General features: G+C 39.8%; 2 protein-coding genes across 4 annotated transcripts in view; one reads left to right on the forward strand and one right to left on the reverse strand.

The window, feature by feature from the left end:
• Positions 1 to 25158, forward strand: part of daam2 (dishevelled associated activator of morphogenesis 2) — a 199144-nt gene that overhangs the window by 169642 nt on the left and 4344 nt on the right. For all 3 annotated transcript variants that reach the window (XM_022673199.2, XM_022673201.2, XM_022673200.2), the window contains 8 exons: positions 1942 to 2048; positions 5365 to 5449; positions 6454 to 6560; positions 11316 to 11404; positions 14692 to 14860; positions 16154 to 16261; positions 18524 to 18584; positions 19745 to 19876. In XM_022673199.2, coding sequence (XP_022528920.1) covers positions 1942 to 2048; positions 5365 to 5449; positions 6454 to 6560; positions 11316 to 11404; positions 14692 to 14860; positions 16154 to 16261; positions 18524 to 18584; positions 19745 to 19876 — 858 coding nt within the window. The remainder of the gene's footprint in view (positions 1 to 1941; positions 2049 to 5364; positions 5450 to 6453; positions 6561 to 11315; positions 11405 to 14691; positions 14861 to 16153; positions 16262 to 18523; positions 18585 to 19744; positions 19877 to 25158) is intronic.
• On the reverse strand, positions 7461 to 10719 carry LOC125780979 (E3 SUMO-protein ligase ZBED1-like). Its single transcript, XM_049463501.1, has 2 exons — positions 8587 to 10719; positions 7461 to 7867 (listed from the first exon to the last, which is right to left on the reverse strand). Exon 1 carries the CDS (start codon positions 10314 to 10316, stop codon positions 8943 to 8945), a length of 1374 nt encoding a protein of 457 aa, XP_049319458.1. The 5' UTR covers positions 10317 to 10719; the 3' UTR covers positions 7461 to 7867; positions 8587 to 8942.

A 25158-nucleotide genomic window follows, 5' to 3' on the forward strand; every position in this document is an offset into this window, starting at 1 on the left:
CAGCCATGGAAGAAATGAGCCTTATTTGGAAGCTGGTCTAGGGACAGTTGCATCACTCCAAGAACCTTCAGAGAACATACAGAGCACAGGAAAAGCTCTCCAACCATAAATAGCACACTGAACTTTAAACACACTCACCTCAACAGCCAAGGTTCCCCTCACATGTCCGCAGAGCCTCGGTCACGTGACCCGCGCTCACCGTCTGCTCCGAAACCCGGTGCTGTTTCCTGTCCTTTTGAGTGGTTTATGGAAAGTTATGGATTTAATGTCCGTTTTATGACTCAATGCATCTTCTCACAGTTTCCTTTGTTTGTCTAATACTGCACCAATATATTCCCCTCCACTGGAACGAGCTTGACGATTGTAAAACATGGGTCTTGGGGTGAAATTTACTGTTGCCTCGTAATCCCTATAAAGCCAAGTACATGATCCCTGATGTAAGTTTTGGCAAATTGATGAACTGGAAAGCCACTTCACCCACACACTGTACAGTTAAGGCACTCATGGAACAAGATCCAGGAATGGCTAATCAAACCATCAGCAATAAATCAATGCGATCTTTGCACTTTTCCCTTTATATTAGCACAATAAAATAAATCTAACATGATCTTTGGCCAGATGATGTTTTGTGTTTTGTTCCAGATTACATCAGTTTTTGATTAAAAGGGCTAATGTCACAGAAAACTGTTTTTTTTTTTTAGATAGTATGTAAGTGTGTTGTTCACTTATCAGTCTGTACAGTCCATATAAAAATAAAACATAGTGGCAAACCAGACAGTTTAGTTTTAAATTCATTTTTTTTTGTGTTAGGTCCCAAAAAACAATGCATGTCCATAAAGAGGTTTAGACTCGCCCATTCAGACTGAAGTTATAAGGAGTGTTTCAGCCTGGAATGCTTTTTGTATAAGGTGGCACAGTACAGGGCACTCAGTTATAGACAAATATCACAATCACAAAGACACAGCCATGTATAATATATATATATATATATATATATATATATATATATTTATTAATAAAGTAGACAACTGAGAAATTAAAGGTGTCCTAGGATGAAAATTTGTATTTATTTTGCCATAGTTTAATAAAAAGTGTTTCATAGTAATTCACTGATACAATATGTGCAGGGTTCAGACACTTTTAAAACCAATAAACGTCCATGACTTTTCCATGCCTTTGCTGCTAATTCTCATGATCATACAATCTTTAAAACATCAGTGCAGACATGGACACTAAAGATTCATGTAAAAAAAAAAAAAAAAAAAAGATTCATGTAAAAACTGATTATAGTAGGGGTTTATCTTACCTAAAATGAGTGCAAAAACCTTAAATATCACATTTTACTAGATGAAAAACATTTCTGCACATCTATGCCTTATATAATTTATCTCTGTGTGAATTTATAGTTATATTGCAGCTAAAACGACAGTCAAAGTAGGACCCAAGCAGCCAGCTGGCTAATTAAATGATTAAAATCGTTTTTTTTTTTTTTTTTTTTTTTTTTAATCAATTCCATGACTTTTCCAAAACTTTATGGGTGTTTTTTTTATATTTCCAAAATTTATCCAGGGCTGGAAATTGCCGTGTTTAAATTCCATGACTTTTCCATGTTTTTCACGACTGTACGAAACTTGTTCGTGGCTCCTGTTGGTTGTCCCAATGACATAAACCAGTTAATGGTCATTTTCCCTCCACATGCCCTTTACAAAAGGAAAATGAATGTGTTCTATTTTGAAGCTAAATTGTAAAACTGTATGTGAGCATTTTCACATACTATTTATGCATCAAATAACAACATAAAGTACAGTATAAATGCATTCTGTTGCACCTTTTAATCCAAGACTCTTAAGTTCTCACACAGGGTGTGACCCTCATGTCCAGTTTTCAGTCCGATGACCCCTCTCTCTCTCTCTTTTCCACTCTCGCTCTCTCTCTTTGCAGAAGGAGACCGGCTCCATGGACGACTTGTACCTCACCTCACGGAAAGTGAAGGAGCTGTCAGTCATCGATGGGCGGCGGGCACAGAACTGTGTTATCTTGCTCTCCAAGTATGTACTTAATGAGTCAGTTCCCTGCTGACTCAGTACTTTCATTTACTCAGGAGAAGCTGGCTCTAAGCTCAGGCGGACATGAGCCGCTCGGTGTAACGGGCGTCGCCCCTAGGGAGAAATCTGTCACTTCTGAATAATGATGTTGTTCACATTTCTGCTGCGAGGTTCTCAGTGTTTGGCTGTTGAGTGAAACCTGTTTACACAGTAATGAAAGATTGGATCAGTTTGGATCATTACCATTTTTAGAACTGAAATGTTTGCTCATTTGGCAGTGCGTGTTAAAATGTTTTATAATGGCTGTTGTTGCCTGCCTGCGCAGTTCAGTTTGCTTGGATTTTGCTTGGATTATTAAAAGTAAGGGTGCTGCGAAATAACCATTCTTGGTTCAATAAAGAACCATTGTTCTTTGTGAATATCCATGAAATAAGTAAAGAACCTTAACATTCACATCTTTAAACCCTTTAAACGAGTAAAAGGTTCTGTACATATAAACTACATGATCAAACGTATAAAGACTCCTGCTCTTTCACTGTTTCTGCAGTAACTGAGTAATTGTATCTACTGTCCATAGACTGATGGTTTTCTACTAGCATTTTGAGCATTGCTGTGAGGATTTGATTGCATTTAGAGACCAGATAATTAGTGAGATCAAGATGTCTGACTTTTGGTATGTTTAGCTGCTCCAGAGAGTCCTATTCTTTTGGCAGCACTCTAGTTCTTCTATATGAACTAGGCCAGTGGTTCCCAAAACTTTAAGACCATGTACCACCCAAGATCAAATGTAATTTCATCATCTTGGGACAAGAGAGAATAACAGGATCTCTGTGAACCCCAGGTTAATTATTGAGGATTATGGTGTTCCACGTGGTTCTATAATAGGGCCTGTGAAGCTGTTGATGATAATAATTATAGAACTGAAGTTATCAGAGTGAAGAACTGAATTATGGACTTACTGTCATGCAGTAAGAAAAAACAACACAATCTTCAGTATTAAACTATCTGGATATTTTTATTTGTCCAAAACTTATCCAGGTCTGGAAATTGCTATTTTGATATGTTGACTCTTCCAGGTTTTTCATGACCATACAAAACCTGATCATGGGTCTAATCCTTATTAGTTTTGTGCATGCATTGTGCAAATTGTCTGAGGTAATCTGGCACACCACCCTGGGATGTTTCTGGTACCACCAGTGGTACACTAGTACACGTACCATCGTTTGAGAACCAATTGGCTAGGCAATCTGAGTATGCATTTGCACGTCAGTGTCAGCAATGGGTGCAACATATTTAAATAAAAAGAATGCATTCATTAGAAAGAGTGACCACAAACCTTTGGACAAACAGTGTTTTTCTCTTGTACAATAATGGTTCTTTTGTAGCACCTTTTATTTTGTATCTTTGGTGCTTTGTCCTGTGCTTTCTCTCATACACTGCCCATGCCAAAATGGACTTAATACTAGTCCCTGTCAAATGATGTGCTTTTTTCAGATTAGCATCGTTTATCTTGCATTTTAGACTTCAGCTCATTGTGTTCTGGTAGGATTATTTAAAATTCCACACATGGGCCGTTTGGTCTGCAGATAAATTAGCCTGTTTTGTTTCTTAACGTGCCAAGTTTTGGAGAAAGCAGCGGAGCTGGAGAAAGTTCACTCTGCCTGAACTGGCCCAGGGGGCAGCTAACGTCCTAATGAGGGCAGCAGGAGGTCGATGAAGCTTTGTAGTTCAGTCAGGCCCCTATTGATCACAGCTTACGGAGCAAAGCATTGATTAACCCTAACACAGTCACTGCACTGTGAGTATGTGGAAGGTCGCCAAGGGCCTAATCACGTGTGTGGATGGTGGATATGTGTAAATGTGATTGTACATTTATATTTATGACATTTGACTGGTGCACTTATGCAGAGTGACTTTCATTTGAGGATGTAAGGATAGCATTAGGAGTCTTGTCCAAGGAGCTTTATTGGTGTATTTCAGGGGTGTCCAAACTTTTTTTGTTGGGGGCCAGAAGGAGAAATATATTTGAAGTCACGGGCCACAGACTCTGTAATAAAACAAATAATGAAATACACCACTTTAAATAATACTTTTTCCTGATTATTTCATTTACACACCATTTTACTTGATTTACTGTCTTTATCTTTGAAAGTATTGTGTAAACTAAGATTTTTCAAGTTGATTTTTCATTTCATGATTTCTCTTAATATTAAACTCCTTAATTACGGCAACTTTTAGACTCTTTTGCCCGTTTTTCTGCGCTAGAAATGCGCACTCTCTCTGCTTTTAGACTCTTTGGCCCGTTTTTCTGCGCTAGAAATGTGCACTCTCTCCGCTTTTAGACTCTTTGGCCCGTTTTTTTGCGCTAGAAATGTGCACTCTTGCCGCTTTTAGACTCTTTGGGCCGTTTCTGACACCTAGCGTTCAAATTTTGAATCTCACATTATAAAAACCTGCTTAACAGCGGGCCGCTCCAAAAAAGGAAACAGGGCGCAAATGGCCCGCGGGCCGTAGTTTGGACACCCCTGGTGCAGTGTATTGAACTTTTCAGCTGGAGAAATCCACAGAGATCCACTGTGTGGACAAAAGAATAAATTACGCCTACTTACTTGTTGTTCACTTTAAAATCAAGGGCATTAAGGTAGAGCTGAGCGTGTTGATCGTGTCTCTACTGTCCAGGGAAGGCTTTCTACTGGATTTTGGAGCATTGCTGTGAGGATTTGATTGCATCAATTGAAGTATTGGATGGAGCACAATCATCATTCCTTTATAATCCTTTTAGTCCACACCTGTAATTCAGCATGGTGGCAACAGGTACTTCTCTACAGGGGCTAGACAAGCTGTGTGTGTGCATTTGCATATCTGTATTAGCAACTTACGTATTTGTGTACACTACTTGTCCACATGTTTTTAGAGAGCACCCTTAACAAATACATTTATCACCTAAAGTTGCTCACAGCTTGTCCCCTTAGAGAAGTATTGCTAATAGAATATGACTCTCTGGAGCAGATACATAGGAACTTATTGCCACCTATTCTCTAATGCATGGAAGAAAATACCATTTAAAGCCTTTTTGTGAGTGTTGGTCAGAAATTGGAGAAAATGCTAACAGATGCTGGATGTCCCACAAAGTTCCCCTGCAGTTTTTTTCCTCTGTATTGACCTGTTGCTTTTCCAGTCAATGTGATTTCTTTACTAGCTTATTTTTATTTCTACTTTAGACATGAATTTAGTAAAGTAACAATCAGTTGAGTTTTTTTTTTACTTGGATTTAGGCTTCTCTGCCCATCTGACCATTTTTCTCCCTCCTACCCTGCAGGTTGAAAATGAGCAATGAGGAGATCAAGCGAGCCATTCTGGAGATGGATGAGAGGGAGGAACTGGCTAAAGATATGCTTGAGCAGGTATTCTTCAGCTTTCAGTGTTGATCCTGATCTCTCAGCTGCGGGACTGTTGTGTCTCTGTCCGTTTGATGTGGTTTAATATGTACTCTATTCAAAGCTCAATCTACTTCACTGTTAATTAAGAGATCAAAAAGTCTCAAATGTTCATGCTTTGATGTTTTTTTTATGTGTATGATACAGTATAGAGTTATCTATAATGGCAAAAGTATAATGTATAGATATAGATAAACGGAGCAGAAGAAGCAGTTAGGTTTAAGTTTAAATTTACAGTTTAATTTTAGTTGAGATCTCAGAATCTCAAAATGATTGTGCAACTAAAGTGATTTCAACCATTCGCAAGGTAGTTGCAGTGGTTTTGCAGGTGTTTGCTATGGTGTTGCTCTAAGGTGGTTGCTGTGGTATCCTTGGTGGTTACTATGGTGTTACTAAGTTGGTGCTAGGTATTTTTTGCTATAACAGGTGGTTGCTATGCTGTTGCTAAGTGTTAACTAGGTGGTTTCTGAAGTGTTGCTAAGTGGTTTTTATGGTATATCTGTAGTTTGCTATGAAGTGCAAAATGCTAGGTTGCTAAGTGGTTGGTATCCAAGTTGGTTGCTGTGGTGTTCCTTTGGTAACCCAGGTGATTGTTAAATACTATTGACTGCTGTGTTTTTGTATTTCAGTCAGTTGCCATGGTTTTTCTCAGTGGTTGTCAAGGTCTTGCTAGCTTTAAAGTGTCTTGTTAGCACATATACCCATAACATCCTAAACAAATAGGGATGTGCTAATGGAAATTTACAGAAATTAACAAAAACAAGTTAATTAATAGATCTAAGCCTTAGCTTATTTTCCCTGCACTTTAAAAGTTACTGTTGCAAATGGCACCTGTTTTGTAGAACTAATTGGTTTCTAAATAAAGATTTTTCATATTACTAACTGAACAAGACCACTTTTTAAGGTTTTAACTTCATAAATGAATTTATCCAACTGTTTATGGACACCAATGTTCGTCCTTTTTTTGACAGCTGCTTAAATTCGTTCCCGAGAAGAGTGACATTGACCTTTTGGAGGAGCACAAGCATGAGTTGGAGCGCATGGCCCGAGCCGACCGCTTTCTCTTCGAGATGAGCAGGTGAGGGATTGCAGATTATGCAGTAATAATAAATGAACCTTGTGGTGTGTGTATGTTTGTGTGTGTGAGTATCTGTGCTGAGGCAGAGCTTTGTTTGGAAACAGCCCTGTACTGTTTTAATATGGTAGTTTAGTATTAGGGGTGGCACGGATCACAAAATTCACGGTTCGGTGTGTATCACGGTTTGAGGTCTACGGTTTACGTTTTTTTTTTTTTTTTTATCTTAGCCCCATAATACACGCCGTTACACCAGTGGAACACTGTAATAGTCGCTGAAAAGATTTTACTACCATAGCACTACACTTCTATGACATTACACAGTGCTGCCTTTAGCAAAGCATTACATAATCATACATAATACATAATAATAATAATAATAATAATAATAATAATAATAATAATAATAATGCACAAACTTGAGTTTCAATTAACTCAAAGCACGCTGTTTTAACAATCTCAGAAAGATAGTATTTTGATAGAACAAGAGGGAAGACATAGATGATTTCAACATGTTTTACATTTATTACTCAAAAAAAGTGTCAGGAATGTGTGCTGCCATCTGGTGACATCCATCTACAGGAACCTTTTTCAATATCACAGAATAGAAATTGAAACATAATATGAGCCCACCATCCAACCAGCTCAACAGAAAACAAAATCAACAACTCTTCTAATCCCTGAGAGTAAGGATGTATTTTTTTCCACTTGAAATTAAAGTGCAGTGCTTTGAAACATATGGCTGGATTTTTTTAAACCTAAACTTAAAGTGCCATTGTTATATTAAAACAACTTAGAACAAAAACACACAGACACCATCAGTGTAAATATTGCAATAAAACCCTGCACTGCACTGCACTGCACTGTTTAAAACAGCCCTCCCCCTTTCACTCAATTCTCATATTCTTCTGCATGAAAATCAGTTTGTCAACATTTTCTGGCAAGAGGCGAGACCTACTTGCAGTGACAATGTCCCCTGCTGTGGAAAAAACACGCTCACTTGGCACAGATGTACCTGGGACAGCCAGGTCACGTTGTGCCAACTTTGCTACATGGGGATACTTATGTGCGTTGGTTTTCCACCATGCGAGGGGATCTTCATCCACAGAAATGCAGCTTGTTTCCTTGTATGAGGTGACCTCTTCACGAATGGTTTCTGGCAAAGGCTTTGTACTTCTTGCCTCTGTTGTAAAAAAATCAGCAAAAACTGTTGCCATGGCAGATTTCTTGGGGGGAGGAGAGGTCTCTGACGGCTCAGATTCCGCTGCTGAATATGAACTGGCTGCCTGAGCTTCACAGTGTTGTTGAGCCTGACAAGAATCAGAAAATAGACATTTAGGAAATGTTAATGAAAGTGACACAGTTTAGAGCTGATCAGGCCCAAAAATGCCAGCCCGACCAGGCCCGAGCCGTTCAGGCATACCAACGCTATGAGCGATCCACCGATAGAAGAGGGAGCTAAAATACAGAGCAGAGCCCAGAGGAACTGCTAATGCGAATTTAATTATAACAGAAAAAAAATATGAAATTGGCAAAATCACCAACTAAACTAACCCCAAAATAATAACAAAAATATAATCTAACGAATTTCAAAAGATAAAAACTAAATAGTCAACACAACAGTAGAAAATCAATAAACTAATATAAAAAAACGCTAATGCTAAACTACTGCCTGATTATAACATTCTAAGTTGTGCAACTTTTTTACATCACAGTTTGATGTGTTACTTTTCTATATATTTGATGATCACGCCATAGCTTTATATAAAATAAAAATAGCATTAAAAACAGACGCCTACATCATGGATATTTTTTTTAAGGCAGAGCCCGCCGGCGAGTGTTGGGAAATCTCTGCCCGACCCGGGCTGAGAATCTAAACTCTAACACAGTTACAGTATGTTCCACAGGGCAGTGGGGAATATAAATATTACAAATGCAAAAAAAAAAAACTTTAAATGCAGTTTAGAATTGATAAATAACATTTAGGCCTATTTTAGATAATATACATCATAAAATCAAAATAGCTTACCTGCTCTTCGAGGTTTACAATTTCCAATGTGAGATCATCCCAGATTTTCTGAACGCAGGCTTCATCCAGATAAGGCAAGGACTTGAACCTGGGATCCAGTGCTGTGGCTCTGTGCAGATAATCCTGAATACTATGGTCACTGTATCTGCTTTGAAGATCCTTGGTGATGGCTGCCTTGGCATCTTTGATGGTGGAACTGTCGTCTGCACTTGGTGCCATTGCTTTCAGTACCATCCTCTGCAGTGGCATAATCATTGAGACAGAGGGAGATGTTTCTGTGCTCATCAGGGTAGTCACATTCTTCAAAGGTTTAAGAACATCAATGAGGCCCTCTGTCAGCTTTGTTTCACTGTCGGTTAACAGGGAAATGTCCTTGGCTTTTTTTTTTTCATATTTTTGTCTGTCACCGTGGAATAGAGGGCCGCCTGTTGCTCCACATAGCGCTTTAACATATCGTATGTGGAGTTCCAGCGCGTTGGCACGTCGTGAATTAACTTGTGGTCTGGCAGTGTCAGCATGTCCTGCTTTGTTTTCAAGATGAAGGCGGCTGTTGTGCTTCGATGGAAAAAGGTGACCACCTTTCTGACCTTCGCCAGCAGTCGTGAGATTTGGGCTGTAGAGATGGCGCTTTTGGCTGCCAGGTTGACTGTGTGAGCAAAGCAGGATATCTGTGGCCCAAGTCCCTCCGTCAAACCTACTGCATTCACTATGTTCTTGGCATTGTCAGTCGTGACAGGGATGGTGCCGTTGTCCCTCTCCAATTTCCATTCCTCCACCACCTCTCTTAGCTTTTCGGAGAGAAATTCGCTTGTGTGACTCTCATATATTGGGCGCGTTTGCAATACGCAGCTTCGTAACTCCCATTGGGGCGTAATGTAGTGGGCAGTCACTGTAAGGTAACTTTCGGTGGACCTGGAAGTCCATCCATCCGTCGTCAGAGCTATTTGGCATGCCTCAGATAACTCCTTAACTATGTCCACCCTTGTCTCTTCATATAAGTTCGGTATCACATTGGTGCCAAAGTATCTACGAGAGGGCATGACGTACCGCGGCTCCAGCACCTTTATCATATTCCTAAAGCCTTCACCCTCCACCACGCTGTAGGGCTGCATGTCCTTTGCAATGAATATACCTATGGCTTTGGAAATTGATTTCGCCTTGGCGGTGTCCTCAGCCAGGGGCTGTTTAAATGCCGCGCTGATTGTGAATGGCTTTTTGGCAGGCTCTCCTCTCCTCCCCTTTACTGACACACTTGGGTGATGTCTTCGTAAATGGCCGGTCATATTGGAAGTGTTTCCACTAGCGTATGCAATGCGGGTTTTGCAATGCTTGCATATTGTAACAGTTCGATCCACGTTTTTATTGCCAGTATCATCGTATGTGACGGGGAATCCGAAATGATCCCACACACCTGATTTAAACAATGCTGGGGCATCCTTCATCTCTGGCCTAGGCAGCCTGCCTACTCCACTCCCACTTGCCATGTTTGTCCATGCCACCACAAACCTTCGCTTTCGCTTCTTTGGCACGAATGAGAACCACATGGTGACATACGGGCATTTGGCTATAATGCGAATTTCGAACGTCTGGAGAAAAAAAAAACCCGTGGACCCTGTACGGTTTACACACGCCCCGCGCCGTGACAAGCAAACCGTACGGTTCGGTTCCTTCACAAAAACCGTTCCATGCCTATTTAGTATATATCTGTCCAGGATGAGTGGTCTTTTCATATGCGGATGAAAAACATCCCGTTTTCATGAATGAAAGTTCCTTCTGATTGTGGTCTGCTTGATTACTAATGGCATGCTTTTGTCTTGTATAAAATGAGCCACCGCAGTCGCCTGTGGTCTTTTGAATTTCCACTGCCTCCTCTCTAGTCTCACCGGCGCCCCAAACACGCTATTATTTTCCCTCTTTATCATTCAGTACACCCCCCGTCTCCTCCCCACACAGACGGACGGGGGTCTCCCGGCATCCTGCACATGGTTCTTTATGAATGTTTGGAGTTTATTAATGATAAAAGCTCAGGAAATGTAGTACTCAGTCTTTATTTATATTGTCTCTGATGAGGAGGACTTTACAGAGTAGAGCATACTAAGCAGTTCTGGATTTGGATTGATAGTTTTAGCAGAAAGATTTAACTGGTATGGAGCCTTTATGTTCTTATGGAGGTCCATTAGAATACAGATGGTCTTCAGACTCATCTTATTTACTCTTTAATGGGTTGCACCAGTCAAACTAGTCTTAGCATATATTCAAGTTATGTCCTTAAAACTCACACCTACCCACAGTGAGACTGTATTTTGATCAACCCTTAGTTTATGCACTGATGGTTAAGTTGAACCCCAAGAAATACTGCACACGGCTAGTTTAACGTGTGAGTTAGAATCGACTTTATACCCTAAACAACATGCGTTCAGCTGGTGCAACAGGCAACACGTTTCCCAACACTTAACACCTATTTTTTAAAGAACCAACTATGGAAAGATTCATAACAGAACCAAACTTGACCCATTGCTCTAAATAAACCAGGACCTGCTAAGAACCTATAGACTACAAATGTTCTTCACACTCATAGGTCTCATTTACAGAGATGCCGAAAAAAAAAGCATCACCAGGGATCAAAAGTGCTTCATCGCTCCAAAGAACCATATTGACTCTTTCATATTTTGTTTAAAAGCATATAACCCCCTTTGTCTTCTTCCTTCTCTTTTTGCTGCATCATTTAGGATTGACCACTACCAGCAAAGGCTTCAGTCTCTCTTCTTCAAGAAGAAGTTTGCAGAAAGACTGGCAGAGACCAAGCCAAAGGTTGAGGGTAAGTTTTTGACTGCATTGTTGAGTATTGCACTGTAAACTCACGACTCAGAGCCTCTTCCAAGTCATACAGAACAGTTCATTCTCAAGAGAGCCTCGCAGCGATGGCCATAACTTCTGTGTGTTTGTCTGTGTGAGCCAAAGAGAGATGGGGAAAATAGGCCTGGGAGAGTGGGGTACTAGAGTGTGTGTGTGTGTGTGTGTGAGCGCATGTGTATGGCTTCTGTGCTTGAGTTTCTCTCCAGTTCAAATAAAGAATGGGGTTACCAGGGAGGCTGTTTTGGAAAGCTGGCAAATGTTGAGAGGGGAGTCACTCTCTTATAAACACTGCTCACTGCTTCAAAGCGTTAGAATACACTTCATGCAAAGGGGGTGGGTGGGTGTATGTGTGTGTGTGTGCGCCCTGTATGAACAGAGGCTATCCTGTTGGCCGGCTCCAGGCCTCCCCGTAAACCTCATCAATACACTTGGTTCACACACATGAAAGGTCACTGCAGTAAGTTAGCCACTGCTAGCTCATCACACTACCACAGTATGTGGCTGTACAGTGTTTTGTGAATGCTGTCTGTATGCCTGCTCAAGCAAACAACTCTACAGTTTCTTGGGCAAGACCAAAACTGATATATTTCCCTACCTCAATAACCTGATTACAGACATCCATATTGATAGAAGCTTCCTAATGCCCAGAAATCATATACCTAAATCAATAATCTTCCAATCACCACACTGAATTGTTCTTGCTTATAAGAGTAAATAGTGAGTGTTGTAGCAAGAGTGTGATAGAGAGTGTGGGAGGGGTGGGATTTACACTTGACCTCTTTCTTTCTTAGTGCAGTTCAGTCTGCAATTATGCAATCTGGGTTTGATTCCTTCAGAACTTATTTAATGTAATTTAATTTTTAAAAATATACTTAAGCCACAAATGTGCCTGGAAGAACAATTCACACAGTCATAGAGAAAATCAGTTTAATCAAAAGCAATAGAATAGAACAATATTTAAAAAAATAAATAAATAGTGTAGGCAATTGTGGTGTTATAAAATCAGTGCATAGCTTTGCTTGCTCGCATCTCTTTACATACATACACTGGCTGCAAATCTTCCAAGTGTGGCATTATCCACTTAACTGCGGAACTAACAAAAGCTTACAGAAACAATAAAACAAAAACATTTAATGCAAAAATATCAAATATCGATATTTGACACCAGTATCGATCATGTTTCCCAAACGTAAGCAATATTATGATGTATTGCTCAGCAATATTTTGTCCCCACTCTTAAATCTTTGACATTTCAAAATCTATTTCAGAAGGAAAAGTGATGTCAGTGCATTTTTCCTCCCCTGTGCTGGACTGTTCTTGGGACAGGCGCCTGCCATGCCCTGTCTGAGGAACACTCCCAAGTATCTGAGCTGTGGTTCATGAGACTTGAGGGTTTCATTCAAAAATGGAAATACGTTTTGGCTGAGGTACAAAAACAGCCCAGTCCCAAAAAAGGTTGCGTCTCTCGTACACAATACACAGACATCTGTTGCTAACAATGCAAACAAGCTACGTTACCAGCCCCACCTGTTAGTGCACTGTTTCATCTTAGCTGGACGTCTGTGTGGAATAACACGCATGGGAGGGTCAGGATTATAGCTGAAATGAGAGCGATCCCACGCCTTCCATGCCATGCCCTGTCTGAGAATATATAACTCAGGAGAGGCCGGGCCACCCAGGAAAACCCAGTGAAGAACTGGAGTCCAAATCGGCTTTATAGACTGTGGAGAACGGTTAGTTTTAACTACCATCAGTGAGAACCATCAAATACTGGCCGAGATTTCTCTGGCCCTGCCTCTCTGAATGTTCATTCGTGTCAACATGGAGGCATTTTGAGTGTTTTACCAACTAACTTTAGCCGAGCTCCTTTGGGATATGCTTTTGTATGGGAGTGGGTGAAGAGAAAACCGTGGCCGGGCGTCAGGATTGCTCAGTGCAGCACTGCCTGCATAAGTAACATGAGCTCATGATGGGAATCCCAGTACAGTGAGGGCAGGAGAGAGTTGAAACCAGTTCACAACACCCTCAAACACACAACGATGGAGGAATTCATAAACTCTTTTCAGAGTGCGCTCTGAGGTTAAGTACCAGTTTTGTGCTGAAGCCAGGGGCTTTTTGGGAAATTTGGTGGTTTCGTGTTGCTCTGTGTGTTCCTGAGCGCCTGATTTGTGGAAAAGAAGGGAGATGCTGAAAAAAAAAGATGGATGAAGACTTCGTCTTGTACACTGTGTACATATTGTGTGCAGTTCAGGGCTCTTGATTGCATTGATCACAATGTGCCTTTTGAAACGTTAATAGTAAAGACAGGACGATGGACGATTTGGTTTTGAGGGAAGATGCCGGCATGGTGCGCAGCTGACGTCAGCACTATGGCTCTAGTAGATGCTTCACCTCTTTAACCAGCAGAATATGGATTTTGCTATGGTTTATTTTATTTTTTTCATTTTCAATAAAGAAAAACAAATATAGGGAGAAGCAGTGTGTAAATAACATGTATCAAAATATAGATACTTTTGCACAGTATTGCACAATTTAAGAGACCACTTATTAATTTCAAGTTAGAATGACCGTTAGGTACAGTACAACAAGCTCTTTCTGGAGAGATTATATCTAAGGTTATAGACATAATTTTCTTGCAAAAGGAAGGAAAACATCAATGTAAGAGAAGTGTAAAAAACTGGATAACAGATGTTCTTATAACCATAATTGAAAAAATGAAGAAATACAATTTTTTTTTTTTTTTTTTTAGACAACGTGGAACAACTAACAACGTTGGAGACCTTAGAAACTGCCCCAAACACAATTTTAAAGCTTTTATCCTTCAGAGGGTGGAAATGATGTCCAACTCTTGCTTTAAACACAAATCCACTCATACCAGCAAAACACACGCTAACACCATGGCAGTGTCACTGTAGTGCTATCCTGTGGGGTCCTGACCATTTGAAGAACAGAGTGTTAGGATAATATAATAATAAAGTGTGCAGAGAAAAAGAAGGTTTATAATCCATATTATAAAACTACAAAGTGCTGTGTGATCAGTGGTGCTGATGAAAAATGAACGTAAGAAACAAGGGAAAGGTGATAATGTTATGGCTGATATGTGTATACTGATGTTACAGAATGTTCTTTTATCCTTCTAATCACCGTTTTTCAATAGCATCTTTTCATCCTCTGCTCTGTGTGCTCTCTGTGAGTCACAAGAACAAAAAACTGGTTTCTTCATCATGTCTCCCCCTGCTTTTTCCTCAGCCATTCTCCATGCATCCCGTGAGCTGGTGAGGAGTAAGCGTCTGACTCAGATTCTGGAGGTGGTCCTAGCCTTTGGGAACTTCATGAACAAAGGCCAAAGAGGGAATGCCTACGGCTTCAAAGTGTCCAGCCTGAATAAGATAGCTGACACCAAGTCGAGCATAGACAGGTCAGTACTGTAATCAGCATTTGAAGCACATCACTTAAACTGAGTCCTGTGAAAACCCTTTACAGGACCTTCTGATGTGATGTTGGCATTTAAACCCCTACACTTATTCAGTTATTGATATTAACCGTTTCCTTTAAATAAACATGGAATAATACAGCACAGATAAGTAATTTGTCTGTAATTCTGCCTCTTGCTGTGTTTAACTGGTGGATTTATGTGTCTGTCTTTTGCCTCTCATTGGTAGATGGTGGATTTGTGTCTGACCAATGAAAACTCTGTATAACTATACACTGCACAGTAAAGAAAGTCCTTAGTGATTTCTAATCAAGTATTTATGTTTTAGTACATAATTTCAATTAGGCAGTTTCTTATTGATGTTCTGTCCACTGGTCAGTTTTACACAAAACACAGACAGGTCAATTAACCCTTGTGTGGTGTTCATATTTTTGTTACTCGTTTACTCAAAATTAAGCAATTTTACATTAAAATGCTTTACACATGCTTGCTTCACCTAAATTGCAAGCAATATAAACAGCTTACATGCTTAATATTTGCCCTTTACCTTTCTTATGTTACATTTCTTTCAAAAGTGCTACTCTTTTTTTTATTACTTTTTTAATAAAATGAATGAAAAAAAAAAGAAAATGAATTAAACTCAAGATATGAGTAGAAAATTTGTTTAGTTTCAAATTTACAAATGAAGCAATGTTTATTAGCCCTCGGCCAAACATACTGTATGTAATATAAATGGTTGGGGGGGGGGGGGGGGGTGTACAGTGTGTGTTTATTGAAAATGTGTTTTGATATATGTTTTTCACAAAAAATGAGCCAATGCCAATGAGTTTGAGTTAGAAAAAATATATTTTTAGTATCATTTGATGAAAAATGAAAACGGGTCCCACAGACCCGAACACCACACAAGGGTTAAATATGACACAATTCCACCAGTTAAAATACGGCAAGAGGTAAAAGTAGTAGTTTCTCAAAAAGGCTGTATTATCCCAAAAATATTAATAGAAACATCAAGAGACCTCAAACTAGCTGAGCCAGCTTGTTTGTCAACTCCAGAGGGTTAAGATTAGATTTTTTAAAGAATGCATTTTACATCAGCAACTACTATGACACTAATATATAAATTAAAACTAATATGTAAGTGAAATATCACTGGCACCTTGAGTATAACTTGAGCAATGTATTATATTGTATTAAATTGCAATAACCAGGAGATCGCTGTAGTGCTTTGAACCTTGTTTAATAAGGAGAGATTCTTACCTGTATGCGATTCCTCTGCAGGAGCATCACCATGTTGCACTACCTGATCATGATCTTTGAGAAGAACTATCCTGACACCCTTAACATACCGCAGGATCTGCTCAGTGTCCCAGATGCAGCCAAAGTCAAGTGAGTGACACATTCAGGGGAAAAAAGTCATTATTCATTCTAGAACTGTAAGTGCTGTAAGTTACACATAAGAGGTTAAATATTAAGTTGTTTTTTTATTACATAACTTAATCTAATATTAATAGGTTATGCACAAAACTCAAACTGTGACCAATTTTAACATTGTTCTGTGAGCATTGTTCTGTTGAGGATAGTGTGCCTGTGAGATGCAGCATGAATAATGTGTATCGTAATAATGTAGATCAGTCTTCAGTTATGTTGTATAAAGTGTGATCTAATGCATTTTAACTTATTTAACAGCAAATCACAAAATGAATCAAGCTCAGTCTATTCACATTTAATTGCTTAATTATGAGAAGCTTTAATAAAGAAAATTAGAGTTCTTTATCATAGTTGAGCAAGTTTGTGGATGTGTTCAATTCAATTAGCTGTTCACCTGATTTATCATCATTAAGCACAGATTTAACAAACCAGGTGTTGATATAATAAGAACTAAAAATGATACTAGACTCGGCTTATACTAGGCTTTGGGGATGTTTTAATGAACACTGTGTAAAAATGGCATTTGTATTTTACTAATATTTATTAAGCTTTATTAAGTCCAGCTTTTCAGGTGAATTTACTGAATGCAGACATTTAAGAATAGGTATTTTTTAACACCTATTCTATATATCCATCTATAATATATACCTCTAACTAGGGGTGTGCCATTTCGCATCGTATATATATACATTATAGATGGATATATATATATATCTATATATCCATCTATAATATATACCTCTAACTAGGGGTGTGCCATATCGCATCGTACGCGATAATATCGCCAAAAATTTTGAATATCGTGAACGATATTATACCCTAAAATATCGTGACATATCACCCAACCCTAAATATCACATCAGTGTACTACTTTTTTTGCCCTTTTTCAGCAAAATAAAAATTTCACACTGTTCTTATTTCCTATATATCTACTAGAGACAGATTATATCTGTTCAGTATAATTTATTTTACTTTAATCCTGGATATATGGAGATATTTGGAGTGCATTACTAGTATCATGACATTCTGGATCATTGACTTCTGTTACAAATCTAACTTTAATATCTCAGTTAGCCATATCATATTGCATGCAATAATAAAATTTAATATTTTTTCTAATTTAGTGTTTTGTCATATTGCCAAAAGTATCGTTATCGTGAAAATATCATGAAATATCATGATTTTTGTTTAGAGCCATATCGCCCACCCCTACCTCTGACTATTATAATATATATTCTGCACCAAAATGAAAAGGTAAAATCTTTACCTGTGGATCATTTATTGTTTTAACCATTGTTGTTCGGACATATCAAACATAATATCCAACCCATAGACTGTATATAGCTGGACAGAGCATCGTCTCTCAAAAGTGAAGCCACCACAGGTCGGGCGCCCCCTGCTGTTCGGTTTCAGAAAGCTGTCTAACCCCACCCATTCCCATAGGTTTCAATGGCAAAACAGACAACTTTCAATCACGTTTTTTTCTAATATACTGTAATTCTACCTCCTTTATTTAAATGCAGCAGCTAGTGTAACATCTGCTTATATTGTCAAATTTTTATATCCCCACAGAATTCGTTTTTTAAAACGTTATTCAGCTCTATTCAAAAAAGGTGTGGTTATTGTAAAACGGCTGGTTATGGGCGGGACCAATAACAGACCGTCAGCTCCGCTCCGCCCTGCTCTGCAGTCTGTGACCGCGAGGCAGCCCTCAGGGGAGGGTTTATTTAAATGAGTAGGCTGCTCTCCACAGTCTTTCTCCCTCCTCTGGACTCTACTGCGCAGAATCGGGTGTCAGGATCGCCAACATGGCGGAAGATTTTGGCTTCATTTTCATTGAATGAATGGGAACGGCGACACGGCGTCCATCTTTTTTTACAGTCTCTGATCCAACCCATCATACAGAACAGACAGAGCCGTATCTATTGGAACTTTTGGAAAAAGGAATGAAAATAAGATAAGATGGGGCAGCCAGTTAAGATGGGGCAGCCAGTTAGTCCAACATATTCCATCTTGCATTTTCTACTGAAACTTTGTAAGACTCATTTTTCAGTAATTCAGTTGCACAAAGTATTAACATGGGTAGAGAAGTTGGACATTGTTGGGGGGGAAAAAAAACGAACTTCTCTATTTAAAACATCTAGATAAGAAAGATAAACCTGTTTCTTCTGAATGTGACTACTCTTTGTGTGACTGTCGTTCTTCTTCTTCTTTGCTTAGTCTGGCTGAACTGGAGAAGGAGGTCTACAGTATAAAGAGTGGACTAAAGGGTCTGGAGGCTGTGAGTATTTTATTAGTCATTACTGTAGCCAGTACTGAGCTGTTATAAAGCACAGTGTTGAGGCATGATTTATTGTATTAAAGAGATTAGTGAGTTTAGATGGTATTACTGCCGTCTAAAAATAGAGAAGTGAGTGTAGAGTTAGCATAGCATGATCTTTTGTATGTGCCTGCACAATTGTTTATCTTTGGTCATGGAGATTATAGTGGATAATATAACGGATATTCCAGAATGTGAGAGTGTGCTGTGGTGTAATTCATGTCTGAGTCCAAGTTAATATAAGCTATGAATTGGCTGACAGGGTGTAGCACTTAGTGGTCAAGCTATTTAGCTGTAAATTGAGACAAGTCACGTTCAGCCGTACTCCATTTCTTTTCATTTTTCAATGAAGGAACGAGTTGCACTCACCCTCTCAGCACCCTGCTGCACTTCACACAGCCTCTGTCAGAGCTGACCACTGAACCAGAGATCAAGGCCAATATGTGTGATGTACACCAATCCACGTATTCATTAAGTAATTAAGAAAAAGGAAACTAGAGGACAGGACGAGCGAAAAGCCTCAAAATCGAGCGCCTGCATTAATCTTCCTGTCTGCACGCCATGGAAAACAGTGGCGTGTGGACAGTTTAATAGCAGCACATGAATGCACAATATGTCAGACACACATGGACTGTATTTAGAGTTGATGAGGAGGAAATGGTAAGAAACAGAAAGTGAGCTATGACTAGGAGTGGGCAGTGAGGACCAACAATTATAATCACAATATTTGAAGCTACTTTTATATTTAATAATATTTATAATAAATTTTGTTAGGGGGATTATATACAGTCGTTATTTTAAAAAATAGTTTTAAAGCTATTTAAAAGGAAGAAGGTAACAAATAATGATACATTTTTGACAGAACTCTGTAGAGAATCTTAATGGTGGCCTGCAATGATCCATCCATCCCATGCAGATTTTGCGCCAGGAATGGGTCTGCCGATGAAGCTGCCCATGAAATAGCATAACATTTTAAAATGAAGTACCTGAGACAGCATCAGTATGTGGACAAGCATTGTCTTGTTGGAACAGTGCCCCTAATGTGACTACTAAAGAGTTAAAACATAGCCAGTCATGATGTATGAGTTTGTAAGCATGCCATGTCTGTCTCATAACCACAGGAGCTGCAGTACCAGCAGGCCAGAGTACGAGACAGAGGGGACAAGTTTGTGCCTGTGGTCAGCGACTTCATCACAGTGGCCAGTTTTAGTTTCTCTGAGTTGGAGGATCTGCTGAACGAGGCAAAAGAAAAGGTAAAGCTTTCCTTTTTTTTTTACCTGCTCCATCATCATTATCGTACATCTAGAGGGTTTAACTCCACTGATCTAAGGCTCGAGGTATATTTTCTCCAATTTGCGTGGGCTGCCGAAGTTCCACAGCCTAATCTAATAAATGTGTCTGCATGCTCATCAAAGAAAACCACCTACTCTCCATCTCTGCTCCATGGAACTCATTTACAGAGCTTTCATCTAAGCCAGATGCAATTGCACAGAGGAATTCACATCAAGAGAGCGAGACGGGGCTTGGTTATTTTTCCCTGGTTCCTAATACCTAATGCTTTTTGTCTTTATGCTTGCTTTGATAGTTGTTGTGGAGATGCGAGGTGTTTTCCAGCTTGGTTGTCTTTAAATGGTTGTAAGTAGACCATGGGTGTGTGTTGGCTGGGGGGTGAAAGGGGGGTGAGATGGCTGCAAGGATGGGCTCACTGGGCCTTCCATTGCTCTTCACACACAAGAGCCTGCAGCCCTGCCAAGCATGTGCATGGGCCAGGCCGAACATCTTGGAACTGTGAAGAGAGAGAAAGAGTGAGGGAGGAAAAAGGGAGCAAGAGAGAAAGAAAAGCCTTTATGTACCCCTGCCGGCTCGGTGTGATGACTTAAACGTCCCGGGGGAAACCCAGCGGCTGGCCCTGACTTCTTCTGAGCTTCTCTTTCTCTGTACAAAGAGAGCTCTCTCTCTTTAGAAAGTTTTGGCAGAGTCTCCGTTCCCCTGCTAGGCTGTGTCCCTGTCACTTAAGAATCTAACAGAGACGTATTCTGATGCCCTCCTGGGAATGAGCTGGTGAATGAGTGTTTGTTTTACACAGCACAAAAATGTCTTTTTGTCTTTTTTAACTAAACCAAAGAATTGCAGGTTCCTGACCTACAATAACCAGACAAACTACATGATTTGTTTATTGAAACTAAAATGGCAAAACCATGTATTTTTGATTAGTAAGGTTAGTTAGGTTAAGGTTAGTAATGGGTTGTCACTGTTGCATAACATCTTTATTTTTCTATATCAGAGCTATATGGAGAAACTGGGACTTACCAGACAAAGTGACCTTCAAGCATTGCTCAAAGGTCCATAGCTGATGTTGTGACACGTTCCTCCCGTGACCATTATAGATCTTTGAGTGGCCTTTACACATTGTTAAGTGCTTGGGTACCCAACACCCTGCCTCTGGTTTGTGGTTTGTCTCTGCTCAGACCACTTACACTCCAATATGCCCCAGAGCAACAGAGGGAAGGCAGTGTTGTTATCCGCTACACTACAGCAACCACTGTTATTTGCTTTAGTTGTAAGTGATCACAAAGTTTTATCTCCCTGGTGTGTGTGCATGGGTATATACACATCTGTATGACCCCACAATAAGACGTTCTTAACCTTTATGTTTTGTGCTTATGTTTCTAAGCATGTGTGATGGTGCTCATCTTTTCCAGTTCCTTACTTGTAATGAAGGAAAATGTGATTAGGGACAAGCTGGTCACTGTTTCTCCCCTGACCAAATACACGGCATCCAGAAAACCTGAGAGCTCAGCCTCCAACCACACAGCCAGCACTGTGCTCCACCCATCACTAGTCGAGTTATTTATTTAAGCATTGCCATAAAAAATGAAAAGGCTATTTCAAGAGACGTCACAGGGAAAAGCCTGACCCTGAAACATTTTGCTGCCGGCAAACAAAAGCAGCGCTGTACTCCCGCGGCCCTGCCGCCTCCGCACGGCCTTCCCGGGGCCACACTCTAACTGCTGTTGATGCTAGCTTAGCGTCTCCTGAGGTGGCCCTGGAATAACATAAATATTGGGCTCAGGGACACAGGGAAGTGGAGAACAAACTAAGAGGCAGTGAAAGGAGCTTAATACATTTACACAGGTGTTCAGGGTATCTTTGGAAAGATAGAACATCTTTAGCTCATAGGTGATGGCCACATTTCTGTTTATTTACTCCTGCTGCTAGTACATGTTTGAGTTTAGGGTACTAAAGTAATTCTGCGTGCCATATATGCAAAGAAAATACTTTCTCTATAGGATTGGACATTTGATAAATTACACTTTTGGAACACAATAGCAACCACATAGGGTACAATGGCACTTAGCAGCATCATGGCAACAACCTGAGATACTATAGAAACATCAAAGAAACCAATTTCAACTTCATTACAATTACCTAGCAACCACCTCTCACCTGACAGCAACACCATTACAACCCCCTAGTAACCACTTCACCTAGAAACCATTTGGAATAATTGGAAACAACATAGCAACCACCTGGGACACTGTATCAACTGCCTGGCAACACCATACCAACTAGGGGTGTCACGATCTCGATATTTTATCGAAATCGAATCGAAATGAGGTCACGATCTCGAGTATCGAAGTCAAAAAGAGGATCGACGATCCCTCCCGCGCGCGCTACGCAAATAGCGCAGCGCGCTACGCAAATGGCGCGGCACCAACACAGCGCATCCTATTCATTTAAATAGAGATAGCCACTGCATGAGCGCAGTCGGCGGGAGTGTGATCACTGTTTTTATCTGTCCAACGGGGGAGGGGGGGGCGAGGGGAGGGCGCGCAGGTTTTGTATCTGTATCTAACGGAGGGGTGGGTGCGCGCAGGTGAGAGCGTGTGAACTCGCTGAAATGCGTGTGTCAGTGTGACTTGAGAACACTGACTATAGATCACAGTGAGGTGGATTAAAAATCTTAAACTTATAATTGACTACACCTGTTGCTTTCCATTGAATTAAAAAAACATCTTTCTCTCAGATAAAGTAAACACAAGCGTGTTTCTGACTAAAATAAAAGCTTTTCAGGAGAGATATAAGTTATGTGTAAATATTTATAAGACAATACCCACATCACTTATCTAACCAGCCTGTACTGATTTCTGCCCCCCAATAATGCTTTCAATAACCTCTTGTAACCCCTGGGAGCCAGGGGTTACACTCTAATAGCCTTTAATAGTCTTCAGTAGCCTTTAAAAGACTTACCTGGCGGCCGTGTCCACTAAACTCCGTAGTTATAAACATCCTGAGGTTAGCAGCGCGCTAACTGACCTGTTTCTAATGTAATCCGAGCAGTGACTGCGTGTCGGCTGTTCTAACCTGCTGCTGTTAGCTGCTTGGGCTGAAAGATGAACTGTAGTGAGCTGTATTATCCGGTTAGTGGGGTTAAAACCTTTATTTGTTTACAGAAACAGTAAAAACGGACTGGCTGAGCTCTGTAGCCCGTGGCTGGGCTGTACTGAAGTAGTGACTGAGTGAAGAGAGCGGGGCTTGTGCTGCTGCAGCTCCGACTAGTGGTTGGATGAAGAACTGCAGCTTCATGTAATGAGCAGTTTCACCAGCCATCCACACACAGCTCTGATAAACTGCTTGTTTTAATAGTGCACACTGTTGCTACCAAAAAAAGTCACTAGATGGCATTACCATATATATCTTAATAAATAATAATAATAATATTTATAATATTTATAATAATAATAATAATAATAATAATAATAAATATATTATTTAAATTTTATGAGGCATAAAATAATAACAAGAAAAAAAAACAAGAAAATCGAGAATCGAATCGAATCGTGACCCTCAAATCGAAAATGAAATCGAATCGAGGATTTAGAGAATCGTGACACCCCTAATACCAACCATTTAACACTTTTAATACAATCCCCAATCATGCAAGAACTTGATAGCCACTTGGGATATCATACCAACCCCCTAGATATACCACCGCAACCATTCAACAATTTCATATCTACCACATACACAGCAACCGGCTTGTAATACAACAGCATCAACCAAGTCACTCATTATTAACCACCTAGAATACCATAGGGACCACCTAGCAAAAACAAATTTACACTACTAACATTTTACAAGTAGCTTAGCTGGAAAAGCAGGGAAATGGGAAACATTTAATCTGTGCAACAATTCTTCAGGAAATGTTAATGCTAGTTAACACAAACTGTAGTGATGTGGAATGAGACAACAATATATCTGTCTTAAACATAAAAATTGACTGCTTTATTAAATTAAAAATATATCTGACAATATTGTTTTGTGTTGTAAAGAATGTAAATACATTTAAAACAAGTTAACAAGTGATAATCAGCCCTTACTTAAGGTTTAAAAAAGGGCAAATATGCAATTTAACCCCCACAAACTTAATAAAATCACTGTTCTACACACTTTAACTGTTATAATAATAATAATAATAATAATAATAATAATAATGCCATTTCCATTAACAGTTCTGAAAAAACACCCTCTGCATCCCACAATTTGGCTTTGTATTTCCTTCAGTAAACTGTTGGATCATCAAGACTGCTCTATTTAAAAAATAATGCAACGTGCTTTTAGTTGATAGCAGCGTCACTTTAATACCTCCTGTTAGTGCAAGCAGTGCAGTGTTTTAATATTTCACACACTAACCTGCTGGGATCTTTCCCTGTTCGGATTAGTACAGAGTGAATATCTTACAGTATTAGTGTTTAATATTAAATTGGGACACAGCTCTGGTCTCTTATTGGGAAAAGCTGAGGCACTGAGCTCTAATGCACTGCCACTTCAGAGTTCAGAGCCGGCAGAACTGGCCAAACTCCCAGCGGGCGGGAAGCCAGCAGGAGCCAGGATAAATGCTACGTAGAGCACTTCAGAGCAAATCTGCTGCGGATTCGGGATGCTCTTGGCAGTGGGAGCAGTCTGACCTTAAAATGGATTTACACTTTTAGAGCAGGAATCATATCTAAATGGATGGCCTAACCTTATGATTTAACACTGCACGGGTGCCAGACCCTTCCTAAAGATACAGCGTCGGCCATGTTCAATACCAGCCCAGCACTGGCCTCCTCTACCTCATTCTATTAATGATCTTCAGACAAACAGAAGCTTAGGCTGTGTTATCAATAAGTATTTGTTTAAAGGAGAAGTCCAGTATGAAATGGACTGGTGGGGTTTCTTTGCTTGGGCAATGCTATGCCCCTATCTCTAGCATTATAAGCCTGTTGGAAGCATCAACTAAAAGCGCTGGAATGCTGTATGTTTGGCTATCGATCTTTGTATCTATTCATCTATATCTGTCTACCTCTGTCTTTATATATTGTTTTTTTTCTCTTTCTGTCCATCTGTATATGTTTATCCATCTATATTTGTCTATTAGCCTCCCTTGGACTGAGAAGAACCAAAACACTGCTTTTGTCTGTCTGTATATCTATCCTGTTCTCTCTTGTCTACATTCATAGCCTGACTCAGTTCTGCTGTCTCTTACTATTTT

Source organism: Astyanax mexicanus, chromosome 14 (assembly GCF_023375975.1).
Source record: "Astyanax mexicanus isolate ESR-SI-001 chromosome 14, AstMex3_surface, whole genome shotgun sequence".
NCBI classification, from domain to species: Eukaryota; Metazoa; Chordata; class Actinopteri; order Characiformes; family Acestrorhamphidae; genus Astyanax; species Astyanax mexicanus.

Coding starts and splice junctions, on each gene's coding strand:
- LOC125780979 (XM_049463501.1), bottom strand. CDS start 10,316: ATGAAAAGACCACTCATCCTGGACAGATATATACTAAATAGGCATGGA.